The following is a 15,488-nucleotide window of genomic DNA, read 5'->3' on the forward strand; positions in this document are numbered from 1 at the left end:
GATTCCACCAAACTCCTGTTTTGGGTCTTAATTGACAGTTTTGTAGTTTCGAAGGTGCTGACAACAGGTGTATCCCCAGTTCAGCCATACAGCACACAACAATAAATTTGTTTCATTCTTTATCCAGAGAAATATAAATATATATATATATATATATATATATATAAGCCTTAGCACCACCGAGGAGACAGAATAATCATTTCAAGTCAGCTTGGAAAAACCCCTCAGCTAACACTGCCTTGCCACCTCTCAGCAGAAATGCTTTCAATGCTACCAGGAGTCAGATGGAGTTGCACACAGCTGTCACTTCTACATCTCTTTCCCATTTTTCAGAGAAGCAGGTTGCAGTTAGTTTTGGGGACATTACATATTGATAGCTACTTAAATCACTACACTCTGTGCGGTTTATCCATTTGGATAATCTACTGATTTTCTCTACTGCTTCCACAATTTCCAGGAGATAAAGCATACTAGTCATAAATCGTAATTTCATGGCCAAAAGATCTCTTCTGAGGTGAAATCTTCATAGATAAAATAAGCTAGATTACGTGTGTTGATTATGAATTAGATAGGCTCATGGAAGATGTATACAAAGATGTAAACCTGAGCTCTACATCAAGAAAAGCTAGGAGTGCAGACTGCAGAGCCTTGGGAGGATGCACAGCATCCCCTTGTACCTTATCCCACATACATCCACCCTCTTTGAACACCTGCACACACGGACTTCTAGCCCAACACAGAACATTCCTAGCTGGCTATTTAAAAAAAAAAAAATATTTTTACTGTGTGAAATGACAGAGTATGACATGTCTAGCGTGATCCAGTCCTCAAGCCACACACACAGATGCAACAAACATGTTGGAAATGATACAGGCAGTATTTTAAGTCATGTATCTGCTATCATGCACACTCCTCTTCTGCCAACAAGTCTGTACACACAGAATGTTAAAGGTGATCAAGAAAGTGAGTGCATCTGCAGGAAGGGAAACAAAAGTTTGTAAGCCCTCAGTATTAAAGGTACTCAGCCTTCGTTAATGGTACTCCCATGGTCTATATCTAGTTGGGTTTTATTTTTGCAAATGGTATTGGGATCATCCAGCCACCGAAAGCAGAACTGGGGCTTCAATGATCTTCACGGTCCAAAACTGTACCAAAGAGGGAAGGCACACCGCATTAGCTGCGGGCTGCAGAGACCTGCAGTTCAAAGTTTCAAGATACAGATTTGTACACACCTCAATAACCATGTGAGCAGGTAGCACATACTCATCATTCCTCACCAGCCCTCAACCCAGCAGTCAGTAACTGCAAAGTAACCCCCAGCCAAGCACCCGCAACACCAAGCCAAAGTCACATGTTCCAGCCCATACCCCTCGCTTTGCCGCAGCACCACAGCTCCTAGCAGCGACCCTTTTCGACAATAACGATGCCAAAAAAAAAAGTCTCCGTTACCCCATAGTTCTGTAACTTTTAATACCATGAAACTTCATTGTTTCTGTAAATAATGTGATTACTGAGCGACACGGTACCCTCTCTTCTCTCACTAGTGTTTCTTACTACTTGAAAGAAGAAAAAGCCCAAGACACATAACACCAACGGTTTAAATGGAGTTACCTTAGCCTTTGAGAAGGCTGTAAGCTAACCAAATAAAGCTAATTCTGGGTTTTCAAAACGTGAAAAACAGTAGTGTAGTCCTGCTGTGAACCTTGTGTTATGCAGTACAGAATCCACATGCATAATGTATATTTGTTCATACATAATTTACATATAGAGGCAGAAATGGCTCAATATATAATAGCACGTCACATCACCATTTCAAACATGCCTACACTGGCCCTTCTCCAACATGGGTCTTGGGGGCAAACAGCATTCTCGCTAAGACTTCTGAAGTATATATATTTATATACACAGTTTTATAGATATATCTATAAATGTACATATAGTCTGATGTACAAGGGGCCATATTCTCTATGAAATAGGAGTAGCATTCATATCCTAGAATAAACAGCATGCAACTGATGGTCTCCAAAGTTATTACATACTTATCTACAAAGGACCTCATAAGTAACCTAATTCTGCAACTAATTAGTTTGAGAACAACACAGTACAGAGGGCAAACAAAACAGCAGATATACAGAGGTAAATGCAAATCCATCATCACACCTAGCTCTGTAGCAGACACAAAGCTCTACTCATGACTACTCAACTACGTCTCTTCCTCAGAGGCTGACACCTCTAACAGATGGAGAAAAAACAGGAGCAGGAATAACCTTGGAATATTTAGACCAACTCCCTGGTTGGCATGATCTGACAGCAGCATTCACCCAGCTCAAAAATGACACAAGTTCATTTAGATGAGGTGAGTAGGTAATTTCATAAACTGTGTTAATCCATATCTCATATGAACAGGATTTACTTTCTTTTTAAATTATAACAAATAAAAGCTAATGTTCATTTATGAACTGTTTCATCCACCTAAAACTCAAACAATACTGAAACAGATAAGTCTGTGTGTGTACCTGTGGACATAAACACAGACATACACACTCTCCAATCTGTTCATACACCATGATCAGCCTATAAACCAAAGGTCAGATACAAAGATTAAAATATATTTCTTTGTACTCAGAATATACAGTCTCATGGTTATCACTCAGGCAACAAAAGAATTACACATCTCTGAATTTTTCCATTTCTGTGCTTCTAAGGTGTTGAGTAATACAAATGGACACGTTACAGGTATACACTCCACCACAAAAGACCTGCCAGTGAGTTGAAAAAGTAACAACAGTTAACTTTATGGTATTACAGTGATTAAAACTTCAGACACCCAAGTCTGGTTCAATGAAACATACCTCTAATGCTTTCCGTACAAGCACAGAGTGTGTTCCATAGTCACTGTCTCACCTGCACAAATGCCATGAGCTGTTTGTGACTGCTGCCTTACGGTGTTTGCTGGCTAGCTGTGGAGATGGTGCACCCATGTGGAAGATGCGTGACAGCTTCATATCCATAAACCAAAATTCCTGCTTTTCTGAGACACCTTGGATGGCTCCTAAGGATTCACAGTGCGGGCACCTTACAGCAGAAGCAGCAGTGTCTCACAGCAGACGCGCAGTGTACGCCTAAGATGTAACGCTGGGCTGGTAAGCGGCATGGAGCTGTTATTTCAGTGCTTGCGCAGCTGTAATCACATTAATTAACACAAGACCAGGCATCCTACGTGTTAAGCTACGACATGCTGCGCCTAGGCAAAAATCTGTGCACGGGACTCCAATCAGTGCCCACCAAATCATTAAGACACCATTAACTATAGACACAACAGGAATAACTGAGGCTGAAAACTCACAGGGAAAACAACAAACCTGTACATGCCAATCCTTTTATCTCAAACCACAGCACCCTGGAATCACTTTGTGTTACAACTTTGGCTAAGACCAAAGCCCACAGACTGATCGGCTATTCAGAAGTCATCCTTTATGGTCCCTTGCCAGCCATCAAAACCAGTGCTTTGAGGATCAATACCAGGTCTGACCCGACTGCTGAATTCCTGAAGCATGAAATAAGCCAGAAAAGTCTTGAAACATCTCAAGTGTTTAAGGCCACCTCCCTTGTGACCACGCACAAACAGGCAAGAGTCCTCACTCCACAGAAGGTAACTATTCTTTTCTCCTGCTGTAATGCAGATATTTTACATTGCTGAGACACTACCGATAAATTAATAATCTCCAACGACGTGGACACTGCTTTATCCCCAACAGACTGACCAACACAGTAAGAGTTTTGAAAAAGGTCAACATTTACATTTGGTTTGACAACTTCTCTGACAAATTCTAGCCTGGTGCAATTTCATAGTGCACCACAGACGTGAAATTCTAAAATCTGAACAATTACAGTGGCAAGCTAGGCTGCACTGTGAAAAGCCTTCACCAAACCAGAAATGTCTGCTGTTACATCAGCTGTGATACTACACCACAACACTTTTGCAATCAATTTGCTGTAGCAAAAATATGCAAACCAACTGGCACACCAAGCCCTTCACTTGAAAACGTTTATAATTCTGCAGGTCATTTGTTTTGCTGGAGTTAATTTCCCACATCCAGAAATGCCTTAGTGTCAGCCTTCCTTGAAGTTCTTCCTTCTTGAATAACAAGGAACATAGCCAGTGTTTTCCTCCTTCCCTGTGATCAATGTGTACACAGAGGTTGTTTGCTCCTCTAGAGACAGCTTTTCCTTTTAGAATAGCCATGAGTAACACCAGCAAGAAGCAAATGACACCAGCAAAAGAATTATTTTGTTTGCAGTCTGCTGCAAAATCAGCAGCAGTGTTCATGTTTCTGGAACCTCAAATAATGACAAGGTCTGCAGATGTATCTTTTAAATTTCACTAGTGGGTTTGGCAAGCTACTACGACTTCAAATCCAAGAGAAAAAAAGAAAAAAAATCACAGCACCTTTAAGGCCAGGTTACATTTCAGGAAGGGACCAATCCTTCGAATTGCCATAGGGTGTCACAAATACAGCAGCTAAGCTAATGACAGCACTGAGCTAAAATGATTATCAGAGGTTTACTGCAAAAATAAATCAATGGCAAGGTCGTGACAGAAGCATAGTCTTCACAACCCGTTAAGGAGATGGCAGATCATCTGACTTTTTCCTTTTCCTTTCCATATATCCATACCTTAGAGTTACGATCGCAGTGTTATCAGGAGCTTTTTTCTCTTTGAGAAGAGGGCACAATCCTTTTTGGCCAACAGGCAGCTCATGCAGGGAATTACATACTTTATTCTGTCCTAGAAGATATGTCAGCAGCACACAATGAAGTTACACTACATGGGCCCAAAGCCTGAGGCAAGAGAAGTGCTACCAGCCTTCCACCAGTTAGCCTTGCCTAACTGGCCACCCAGGGTCTTGGAAGAATTCCCTAGCTGAGCAGTATCAGCTGCATGGCTTCCCTCCTCATCTTCCCCAAGGACTCTTCATCACCAGTGATGCAGATAACCAGCTGAGTCCCCTTTGGTTTATTTTCCTCCCCAAAACTTTCAGTATAAGAAAAGGAACTCACAGGTTATGGATTTGTTTCTTCAAAGCACAAAACCAGTGCAACTGGAAGGAGAGAAACATCAAAGCTGGCAACACAGCACCTAGAAAAAATGTCAGGTGATGGTGTCGAGGAGCGTAGTCTATTTCTCACAGCAGTGCATACATTTGCATGGGAAGGAAGAAAAACCAGGTGACAAAAAAAAAATTCAAAGACAATGGGGAAAAAAACATTCTGCAGATGGAAGCCCTTCACCGTACTGTCATTTACCATAGATTAAAATAAAATACTTATCACCAGCCATGTCAAGACTGTGCTACTGATCACCTAATTCCAAGATAGTACCCATCCCTCCCTAAAATGAAAATGCAAGCTGAAGCAACACTGTACTTGGGGAACTGAAAATGCCTTCAGCTACATTATATTATAATATTCTAACTGAAAAATGATAGAAAAGTTAAAATACTAGATTGCGGGGTTCTCTGCACTCAGCAGAGAAATCACTTTTGGCTACACTGTTATGAGAAATACTTTAAGGCATAAATAATAGAATATTTAGGTGGAATTCATTTAATGGATTTTCTATGAAGACCCTCCTGCCACTTAAAAATGTATGTTACTTAAATGTTAGTCTTGAGATGTCTCTGTCATTTAAAACTGACGTTTCCAAGGGGCACCACATTACTATTTATTCCTCGTCTCAACCAAGCGCGCACATGCTGCTTTACTGTACTGCTACAGGCAGGGTCAGTAACAAAGAGCTACTTCAACGCTTTCACTCCTCTTATTCCTTCCACTACAATATCCAGTTCCAAAATACGGTTTAAAATACAATGTAGTTTATTTCCTTCTGAACAGTAATGGAACAAACTGTCCGCAGAGATCAGTTCAGCACCTGATTAGAACATGTGAATTAAACAGTGAAACGGCCATGCCCCTGCCCTAGCAGAAGACATAAAAATGCACAGAGTGTTTCCAATCTGAATTCCGCAATTATTCATAATGTTTTCAAAGTTCAGTGGACTCTTTTTGAGTTGTCACCATGTCACCTCCTCAGGCACACTCTAAAACCTCTTCCTGCTCCATTTCCATCTGGCTGCTTCTTCCAGCTACAAATTCCTATAAAAAAAATACAAAGTACCTCTCCCTAGTCTTCCCCAGGCAGACATACAAATCATTCTGGGCATAGCTAACCTAATCCCCGCGATGATTACAACAAACTTCATCAAAACAGCACAGAAATTTGCTACACTCTTATCAATGGCCTCTGTACTTCCAAAGAGATGCATGTAAGTTCAAAGGAAATACCCAAAATCACCTCACCAGTTAAGGCTGGAAACTACAATGCTTGTGTTTTGTACTAGAACATTAGGAAAAATCCTTTTGTTTTTTGCATCATAGCCAAGAGCGAAGAGAAATCCCCTGATCAACCCCCACTCTCAAAGACTATTTAGGAAGCATAGTTAATATCAATACTATAATATTATTGAACTCAGATCAGAATCACTGCATGCGTATATTGATCTTCTCCCATTTTATGCCTTTTTTTTTTTTCCACATTTCTTACCAGGTTTCTAGATCTGTGGCTTTACTTTGCCTTTCAAGCAAAATTTCTTGTACATCAGATTTACCAAAAAGGTGCTTCAAGAGCTCAATTAAATGCCAAAATGCCAACTATTTTTAATGTTTCTATTATTCCACTTACATGCCTAAAATTCAAAAAAACATCTCATCTTCAGAAAAGGCCCAGCAATCACTAAATATTGCTGGCGAAAGAATCTTCTGATTTACTTCATACTTTCAAATCACTCGCTTATTACTTAATCAGACCACAATGGAACCGAACAGTTTACAACAAATTGAACTGTAGGAGCTTCCCCTGTTTAATAGGGTTTCACAAACAGCTGCAATATTCTCTTAATATATATATACCCATACATGGTTTTTATATATATATACACACACAATATCTGTTGTATGAGGAAGACAGGTTTTAAATTTTTTAATTAATTCTGTAATTGATTCATTTATACCTTTCCAGCACAAGCGATATAAAAATACATTTGGATTAATGTACTTTTACTCACTACATTGCTAAGGAATTATAAAGATCAGATTACCAATTACAACCACTTTAAAAAAAAAAAAAAAAAAGAGGTACTTCACTGTCACATGCAATGATACAGAACAACTATTCATCAGCAATTATTTGTCTAATCTCTTTCTGATAACACCATACTAAACACTGCAGGATGTTTTACATATCTCTTCTTGTTGAAGCAGAAAGCAAAACAAAAAACACACAACCTTAGTTTCCAAGCTACGAGCAAATCGACAGACTGTATGACAGCAAGAAAAAAAAATGCAACAGGCAGGGGAGAGGAAAGAGAATGACAAATTTAAATTGGTTCTTCCCCACCACATGTCTTGTATGATGGGTCAGAGATGATGGCACACATGTCAAACAGTATCAGGAAAGGATGCTTAAGAGCATCAGAAACAGCCAGTGCCTCTGACTGTGTGTGTTAAGGTCTCAATATGAGCTAGAAAAGCTATCCAGTAACAGTTAAAAAAACTGCTAGTTTTCAAGTAAATGGGGTTCTTTGAAACATGGCATAGATTAAATTCTTTGTGCATCCAAAGCGCAACGGCTGGATTGCTTTATCAGTGTCTGTGTCACTCTAAGAGCCCATCCATTTCTGTGACAAACAAGAATCCGCCACAACAGGACTTGCAATGAGCTGGAACTCTGGGTGGCTCAGGAAATGTGTGTGGACAACACATCGCATCAGGGAGGCAAGTAAACCTAACATTATTCTTATTCTTATACACAGACTGTCTGGTGCCCACTCAGCCCATGCAAGGACTCTGTCCTTTTCATAGGGTCCAGGCACCAACCCAGTGAGAAGATACTTGGTGTAACCTTAGCTTAGGATAAATGACAATGCTCTAAGCACATCCTGCATGAGAAGCCTCATCTTTGCTGATGAGATGAGGTTTAAGGAGGAAAGGAAGGCAATTAGCAGGCCAGACTAAAGCAGAATGAGACATTCACATTAAACAAAGATCTTGTGCCAGAGAAAGTTTAAAAACCAGCATCCTTCCCAGTCTTCAGCCCGTGTTGTGGCCCCTAGGAAGGTACAGTCAGATGGGAAAAGTAGGCAGCCTCGAACTGTGAGGACAAAATCCTTAAACAAGCCAACATTCCCCAGGAAAGAGACGGAACCTTGCAGAATCCTGCATGCCCCGGTGATTCCTCTCAGGTTATTTTACACCTACACACAGGACAGCACAGGTAAAAGCTCTCTCAGTGCTCTCAATTCCAGTCAGAAACCAGCCCATGCCATCCTTCAGTGAATCACCCACCCCTTGCTCCCACTGGCTGCTTGGACAAAAAAGACTGGTCGCCAGTTTTGCCCAAGACACTGTCACAGGCAACAAGCCACAGAGCTGCCCTCCACCTTGCCAGTAACGCCCTCAACTGCGGGCTACAACAAATGCTGCTACACAAAGGACCTGGCCACCCGCGCCTGAGACAGCCATGTGAGAGCACGGAGAATCTGTGCAGCAAACACTGCTTGGTGGCACGGAGGGAACATCTCCTCTCCTATCCCACAAAGAGCTGGAGTGGCAAAAGCAGAGGGTCAATATGGCCACAAGTACCACAACTAAACCTCGGGCTTAACAAGTCTATACCATAAACACGGCACCTGAAAACAGCGGGCCATAACCCTCCTGAGGGCTGGCGAACAGCTCGAAGGGGACATCAGAGCCCTCGTTCCTCTGCCACCCAGCAGACTATTCTGCAGGCTGATCAGGCAGCAGCTCAATTCCTCCAAGCCGGGATGTGAGTGCTCACATCTGCAAACAGCTCTCACTTGAAAGACAGAGCTGCTGCTGCTAATTATGCATGGTTTGGGCTGAGAAACCTTTGTGCTAAAGCTGTGAGGGTACAGAAAGACAGACCAGGACCAGGTGTATTTCTTTCAGGGGCTAAAACATCACAAAAAGGATACAGAACAGAATTTGGAGGTAAAACGAGAACAACTCCAAACCAAGATACTTTAACTATTTAAGGCAACAAGAGCTGCTTCTTTAGGCTTTCCCAAGCTCCTTTCCCAGTAGGCTCCAGTACACCTTTAGTATGGTTATTTTGAGATACACAGAACTCCCAGGAGATGCATAACTCCCACCAATTACAGCCACCAGTTGCACCACAGTTATCACAGAACTGACAATCAGGCATTAAAAGAGCAGGTATACACGGGTGGCTGAAAAACCCAAATGACTGATATTTAATCCAGAAGAGTGATGGTCAGATGGCAACTCAAGGACAGACCCTATCAGCAAAGTCACTCTATCTTGCTGGTCAACTGGTCACGTAATTTGGTAGCACCACTGCACATGAGACAAACTGCAGCTAGGAATACTGAAAAGAATAGAATAGTTCAGTTCCAGTTGGAAGGGACCTACAACAATCATCTAATCCAACTGCCTGAGCACTTCAGGGCTCACCAAGAGTTACAGCGCGTTATCAAGGGCATTTCCCGAATGCCTCTTAAATACTGACAGGCTTGGGGCGCTGACCACCCCTCCTGGAAGCCTGACCCCCTGCTCAGTACAGAAATGTTTCCTTATGCCAAGTCTGCATCTCTCCTGACGCAGCTTTGAACCATCGTCATGTGCCCTCTCGCTGGATCCCAGCAGAAGAGCTCAGCACCTCCCTCTCCACCTCCCCTCCTCAGGAAGCTGTAGAGGGTAACGAGGGTGCTCCTCAGCCGCCTCCTCTGCAACAAAGCCAGACTTCTTAACCGCTCCTCAGAGGACATTCCTTCCAGCCCTTTCACTGGCTTTGTTCTCTGGACACATTCAAGTACCTTAACATCCTCCTTAAGTTGCGGGCAAGAATTGCACTCAGTACTTGAGGTGAGGCTGCACCACACTAACTAACGTGGGAAGTCACCTCTTCCGACCAGCTGGTTACACCGTGTGTGATGCACCCCAGGATGCAGTTTGCCTTCTCAGCTGCCAGGGCACACTGCTGGCTTGTATCGATCCTGCTGTCAACCAGCACCCGCAGATCCCTTTCCGCAGGGCTGCTCTCCAGCTACTCCTCTCCCAGTCTATACTTGTGTCCAGCACTGCTCTGTCCCAGGTGCAGAATCTGGCATTTGGTCTAGTTAAATTTCATGCCACTGATGATCGTCCAACACTCCAATCTATCTACATCCCCCTGCAAGGCCACTTGTCCTTCAAGGAGTCAACAGCACCTCCCAGTTTGATATCACCAGCAAACTTAACAGTACATTTAACTCCTGCATCCAGATCACTGGTAAAAATACTGAACAGAACTGGCCCCAGAATTAAGCCCTGAGGAACACTGCTGTGACCAGCCTGCAGCCAGATGTAGCCCCATTCACCACAACCCTTTGAGCGCTGCCATTCAGCCAGTTCTTCACCCAGTGCACCGTGCACCTGCTCATCTCACAGCTGGAGGACTTGTCAAGAAGGATGCTGTGAGGGACAGTATCAAAAGCCTTACTAAAATCCACAAAAACTAAATCCACCACCTTCCTTTCATCCACTAGGCACATGACCTTATTGTAGAAGGGCATCAAATTAGAAAGGACTTTCCCTTTGTGAACCCACCCTGACTGTGCCTGATGACTGCATTGTCCTTTAAATGCTTTTCAATAGCACCCAGTATAATCTCCTCTGTACTTTTTCCAGGTACCGAGGTTACATTAACAGGTTTGCAGTCTCTTGGTTCTTCCCTCATGCCCTTCTTACAAACTGCAATCATTTTAACAAGGTTAAGTGGTTATATAAATAGGGTAGCATGGCCTTGCTGAAGCACAGCTGGTAGTAACAATCCCTCTCCCTTCTCCTTCAGCCTGGAAAAGTTGGTCACTTGTGTTCAGAGGATGAGAAAACCTCATCGCTGCATTTGGTTTTCAGCATAGCTCATGCTGTGCCTCAGCAGAACTAGCTCTCCTCTCCACTCCAGACTTAAATTCAGGACTTAAATTTGTATTTTCATTTCTGACAAAGGCAGCTCTCCAGTTCCATCCAGCCACCCACACACAAAACCTCCTAAATGTCAAGAAACTTCACTAGAAAAAAGGGGGTGTCCAGACACATTAAAAACATAGTTAATGAGTCATAACTAAACAGCAGCTTCAATGATGAGCAAGAATAAACTGTAAAAAGCTGGTCTGCATTACACACACATGACCTTTACCAGGACAGCAAGCAGCTATCAACAGGTCAGGGAACTGAAGAAAACACTGCAGTTATTTAACATTCCCAAGGCCGCACAGGAAGCACAAGGTCATCATACCTAAGGAAAGCTATTCTGCTTCCTAACGGGAATGCTACAAATCCACAGAGAAAGCACAGCCTATACATCAACCCTTTCCGGACAGCCCTTCTCGGTCACTTACCTGTTTAGGGTCAACAGTGGCAGCTGGGGACTCCAATTCTATTGTTACAGGACCGTCATTCTGGATGTGTACCTGCATGTAGGCACCAAACTTGCCATCTGAAAAGGGAAGAGACAAGAAGTGCTGAGGGCTCTTGGAAAGCTAACACATACCAAAATCTTTACCAAATGTGCTACTAAAGAGAAAAAAAAAAACAAACAGATAAAACGACAGCCAACGAACAAACTGCAGAAAGCTACTAAGAAAAACACAATATATGTGCACGCAGCTACATGGTCTGACATTCAGAGATGATAAACACTTGGCCAAGTACAGAAACATCCACAAAACAAACCAAGGCTACAGATAACCAAGGTGCTCACAGTTCTGGGTAAGTGGGATAGTTCTCACAGGCAGGAGACGAAACTTTAAAGGATGTAACAGCTAAGGCTAGGGATCCAGTCCAGCTAACCAGTTGCCATTTTGAAGAAATCTTATATATAGCAAAAGATAAAAAGACCCGAAGCCTGCTCAGAATCACTTGACATTGGATACTCTAGAGCTGGGGACACTGGTGTACAGCCCAGTCCCAATCTGCCACGGCAATTTCTACATTCCTGTTTGCAACCTAGACCATTCTTTGACAGTCTGGCAAAAAGGGCAGAAAAAAAAGACTGTCTACTCCCTCAATCCTGCCTACTTCACAGGAATACACTCCTGAAATCAGAAATGTCTATGTCATTTGTCATCAGTGGCATTTATTAGCACACCAGCTGAGGCACAGACCACATTTTTGGTAAGCATTTGAGAAGCTTCCATCACAACAGACCCATGACACTTTTATCCTGTCTAGTCTACAGCAGCCACCCCTTTGCATGCTGTCTTCTCCTCACATCTCACTTTACTTTCTGCAGACTTCCTTGCTCCATTTTTTCTAGTCCAGCTTTCTACCCTTCAAACTCACCCCACCACTGGCTGCACCTACGTGACTGCTCACTACCACTTTCTCTCTTCTCCTTGTCCTGCACACCTGAGCAGCCTTTCTAGACCTTCCTGTAGGGACAGCAACAAGATCAGACACTACTACATCAATACAAATGCACGGAACAGAAAAAGGTGTACTGCAGCAAGCAGCCAGCAGTTATCCAGAGACTGGAAGAGTCTCGTTGGGAAGGCAACGCAACCAGAACCACTTCCAACCAGCAAGAACATGCTGAAAGAAGTAGGCTCAAGCTTCAGTGGAGCAACCACCCACTGGGAATATTTACATGAGACTCTGTATAGCTACACAGCAGCTTTCCATGGCAACGTATGATGTCCCTGAGTGACCGGAGGTCACACCACACTGTCCTGATTTTTCACAAAGGTGTTACTGGGACAAAGAGCTCTCCAAGAGTTTTTGGTCTTTCCCCATCTCATCCTGTAAGTCAGACAGAAGCCTGATATTGCTTAAAAGAAAAAGTAAGAAAAAGCATTTTCAGGCCTGTCCAACACGTCTGGGCCATAACACAACAGATTTAGTGCCCAACTGCGTTCTCAAAGGCTGTATGCCACAAGCCACCCCAGGAGCTAGAGATACAAGCTCTGGCAAAGCCAAAAGCTACAGCACTGCACAACGCTCTGCTGCCAGTGGTCCAGCAGCCAAGGAAAAGCTTCCTGGACCCATCACCGAAGAGTTACAGCAACACAAATGCCAATGGGAGGGGGCAAGAACACGATTCAGGGAAGTAATTCTATGAAAAGGAATGGGATTTACTGAATAAAAAGCTGCACAGTTTCACCAGCTGCACTCCTCAGACATTTGCTGCCCCACACGTGAGGTGGCAGAAGACAAAACGTGCCAGTGTCCCCGTGTCCCAGCTCACTGCCTCTACACAGGCTCCTTTGATCAAATCGACCTTCAGTGTTTCATGTGGGCTGGGAAATGTTATGGGTGTTGAACCTAGAAACATGACAAAGACATGGCTGCCACCGCTGCACACCCTCAGGTGCAAACAGTCCGAGGTTCAGCATGTACTCCCGGCAGGCAGACACAGGCACACACGTATGTCACACACACATGCAGCCAGCTGCACAGGTATCAACACAGACACACAAGCACTCACATGAGCACAAACAGCACCGACAGCCTCACCTTGAGCCCCTCGCTGGCTGATCAGGTTGAAGGTCCTTTAGTGGGAAATATGTACGTACATACAATGCAGACCCCTCCAGCAGCTGGGCTTAGAAACAGTCTGCCCACGGATCTTGGCCTCCCTAGGTGCTGGCACGTGGGGATACAAGTCCCTGAGGCCCCCAGCCCTGCTCCAGCTGCTGGCACAGATCCCCTTGCACATGTGCACATACCACTCCCACCCAGCTCTCTGGCAGTTTGCTGCCTCCCCCTTCATCTTACCCTTAAGACACACACACGTACGCACACAGGTCTCATCCATAGAGACCCCCAAATCTCTCCAGCAACTGGCCAGGACTCCTCTAGTCCCTCCAGGAGCCAATTCCTCCTGTGGTCTCCCCGTCAAAGACGCCCACCCAGGCTCAGCTGTGGCCACGCAGCCCCTCGCCAGCCCATCCTGCTTGTGTTTGCTCACCCACCCTCACTGGCAGACACACACCTCTGACCCACGGCCCCGCTCCAGCGCTGCGCTCAGCCCCCCACTCACACGCATGCACACAAAACAGAGGGTCCCTCAAAACAGCCTGAAATGGACTTTAGTAAGAAAACGAGGCAGACTGTGCTGATCAGGTGAAGGGCACGGCCACAAGTGTACTGACCAGCCACTGCTTCTACAGGGCTGGGCCTTTTTATACCCATATCCCTTAATTTTCCCACTCTTGTTCCTCCTGGAATTACCTAGATCTACCCCCTTCCCTGCCTTTGCTTCCTCACTTAAACGTCTTGTAAGTCTTAAGCCACCCTAAAATGCTCTCCTCCTGCACGTGTCCTGTACCTCTAGACAGTGACCCCCCTCAGCCTGAAAGGTGCCCCAGAGAGCCATTCCTGCTGACACCCCAGGGTGGGCATCACACCTGGACCACGGGACTGAGGATCCCCCAGGAGACCCCTGGGAGAGGCCTGGACAGGGTTTGCAACCCTCTGAGTCCAGAATTTGGGTTCCCCTGCCTGCCCCTGTGCTCCTTTGTGTGTGTGCCAACTGGTTTTGCATCACATAACCTAAGAAGAACTGCTACAACAGGAGTAAAAATGTCATTCCATTTGACAGCTCCGCTGTAGGGTCAGTACCCTCTGGAGGGAGAGGACAACTGAGGCTGTGGTGACATCAAAGTATGGCACATCAGAAGTTACTGGCACATCAACAGTTACTGTTTTAACAAGGTGCAGCTGACTCGATTGAGTAAATCAGGTAAGCAGAGATACCATGAAGCTGTCCATATTTCAGGAAAGGATCGGTGTGTTCTGAATGCTAGCTAACGGTGCAAAAGAAAAAAAAGAGAGTTACTAAATAATTACAGAAAATAAAAGAAAATTTAGGAGACAAAAGTATTACAAAACAAGTAAAAAAAATTAAAAAAGAGCTGTTCTCATTTTATAAATTTGCAAAAGCCTGGAACATGTAAAGAGTCCCACTGAGAAGAGATGTCAGAGCAATCAAAAAAAACAGTGATTATAAATTCCCGCACAGTTTTCAAACCCTTTGCCACCCATGATAAATGAGAACCTGCAGAGAAAACCCAGGTAGTTCTTCCCTAAACCTGTAGCTTACGGTTTCACTGGTGAATCATGCAGACACACATTTTCAGAGATGCCTATAAATGACCCTCAGCTGAGAAATAAAAGCTTGAAGAATGCTTGCTTGTGGTTAGCTGTACTTAACTCACAGAAAAGGACTGCCTTTTGCATTTCTCATACATGTATGGAACTAGGGGGGAAAAGTAAACTTCACAGGCTCCTTTTTTCAAAGGCTGATAAAGGGGTCAAATAAAGCCCCCACCCTCCACCAGAACACTCAAAGCACTCCCATGTCACCAGCACTTTCTATCTTGTTTTGGCATCAGAACTACTGTCCAGGA

At 44.0% G+C, this 15,488-nt stretch overlaps 1 protein-coding gene across 1 annotated transcript in view; it reads right to left on the bottom strand.

The window, feature by feature from the left end:
* The window catches only part of DTD1 (D-aminoacyl-tRNA deacylase 1), a 28,745-nt gene that overhangs the window by 2,908 nt on the left and 10,349 nt on the right, over positions 1-15,488 (bottom strand). The window contains exon 4 of the mRNA XM_080408889.1: positions 11,481-11,578. Coding sequence (XP_080265015.1) covers positions 11,481-11,578 — 98 coding nt within the window. The remainder of the gene's footprint in view (positions 1-11,480; positions 11,579-15,488) is intronic.

This window comes from Falco punctatus (assembly GCF_963210335.1).
Source record: "Falco punctatus genome assembly, chromosome: 12".
Lineage (NCBI taxonomy): Eukaryota > Metazoa > Chordata > Aves > Falconiformes > Falconidae > Falco > Falco punctatus.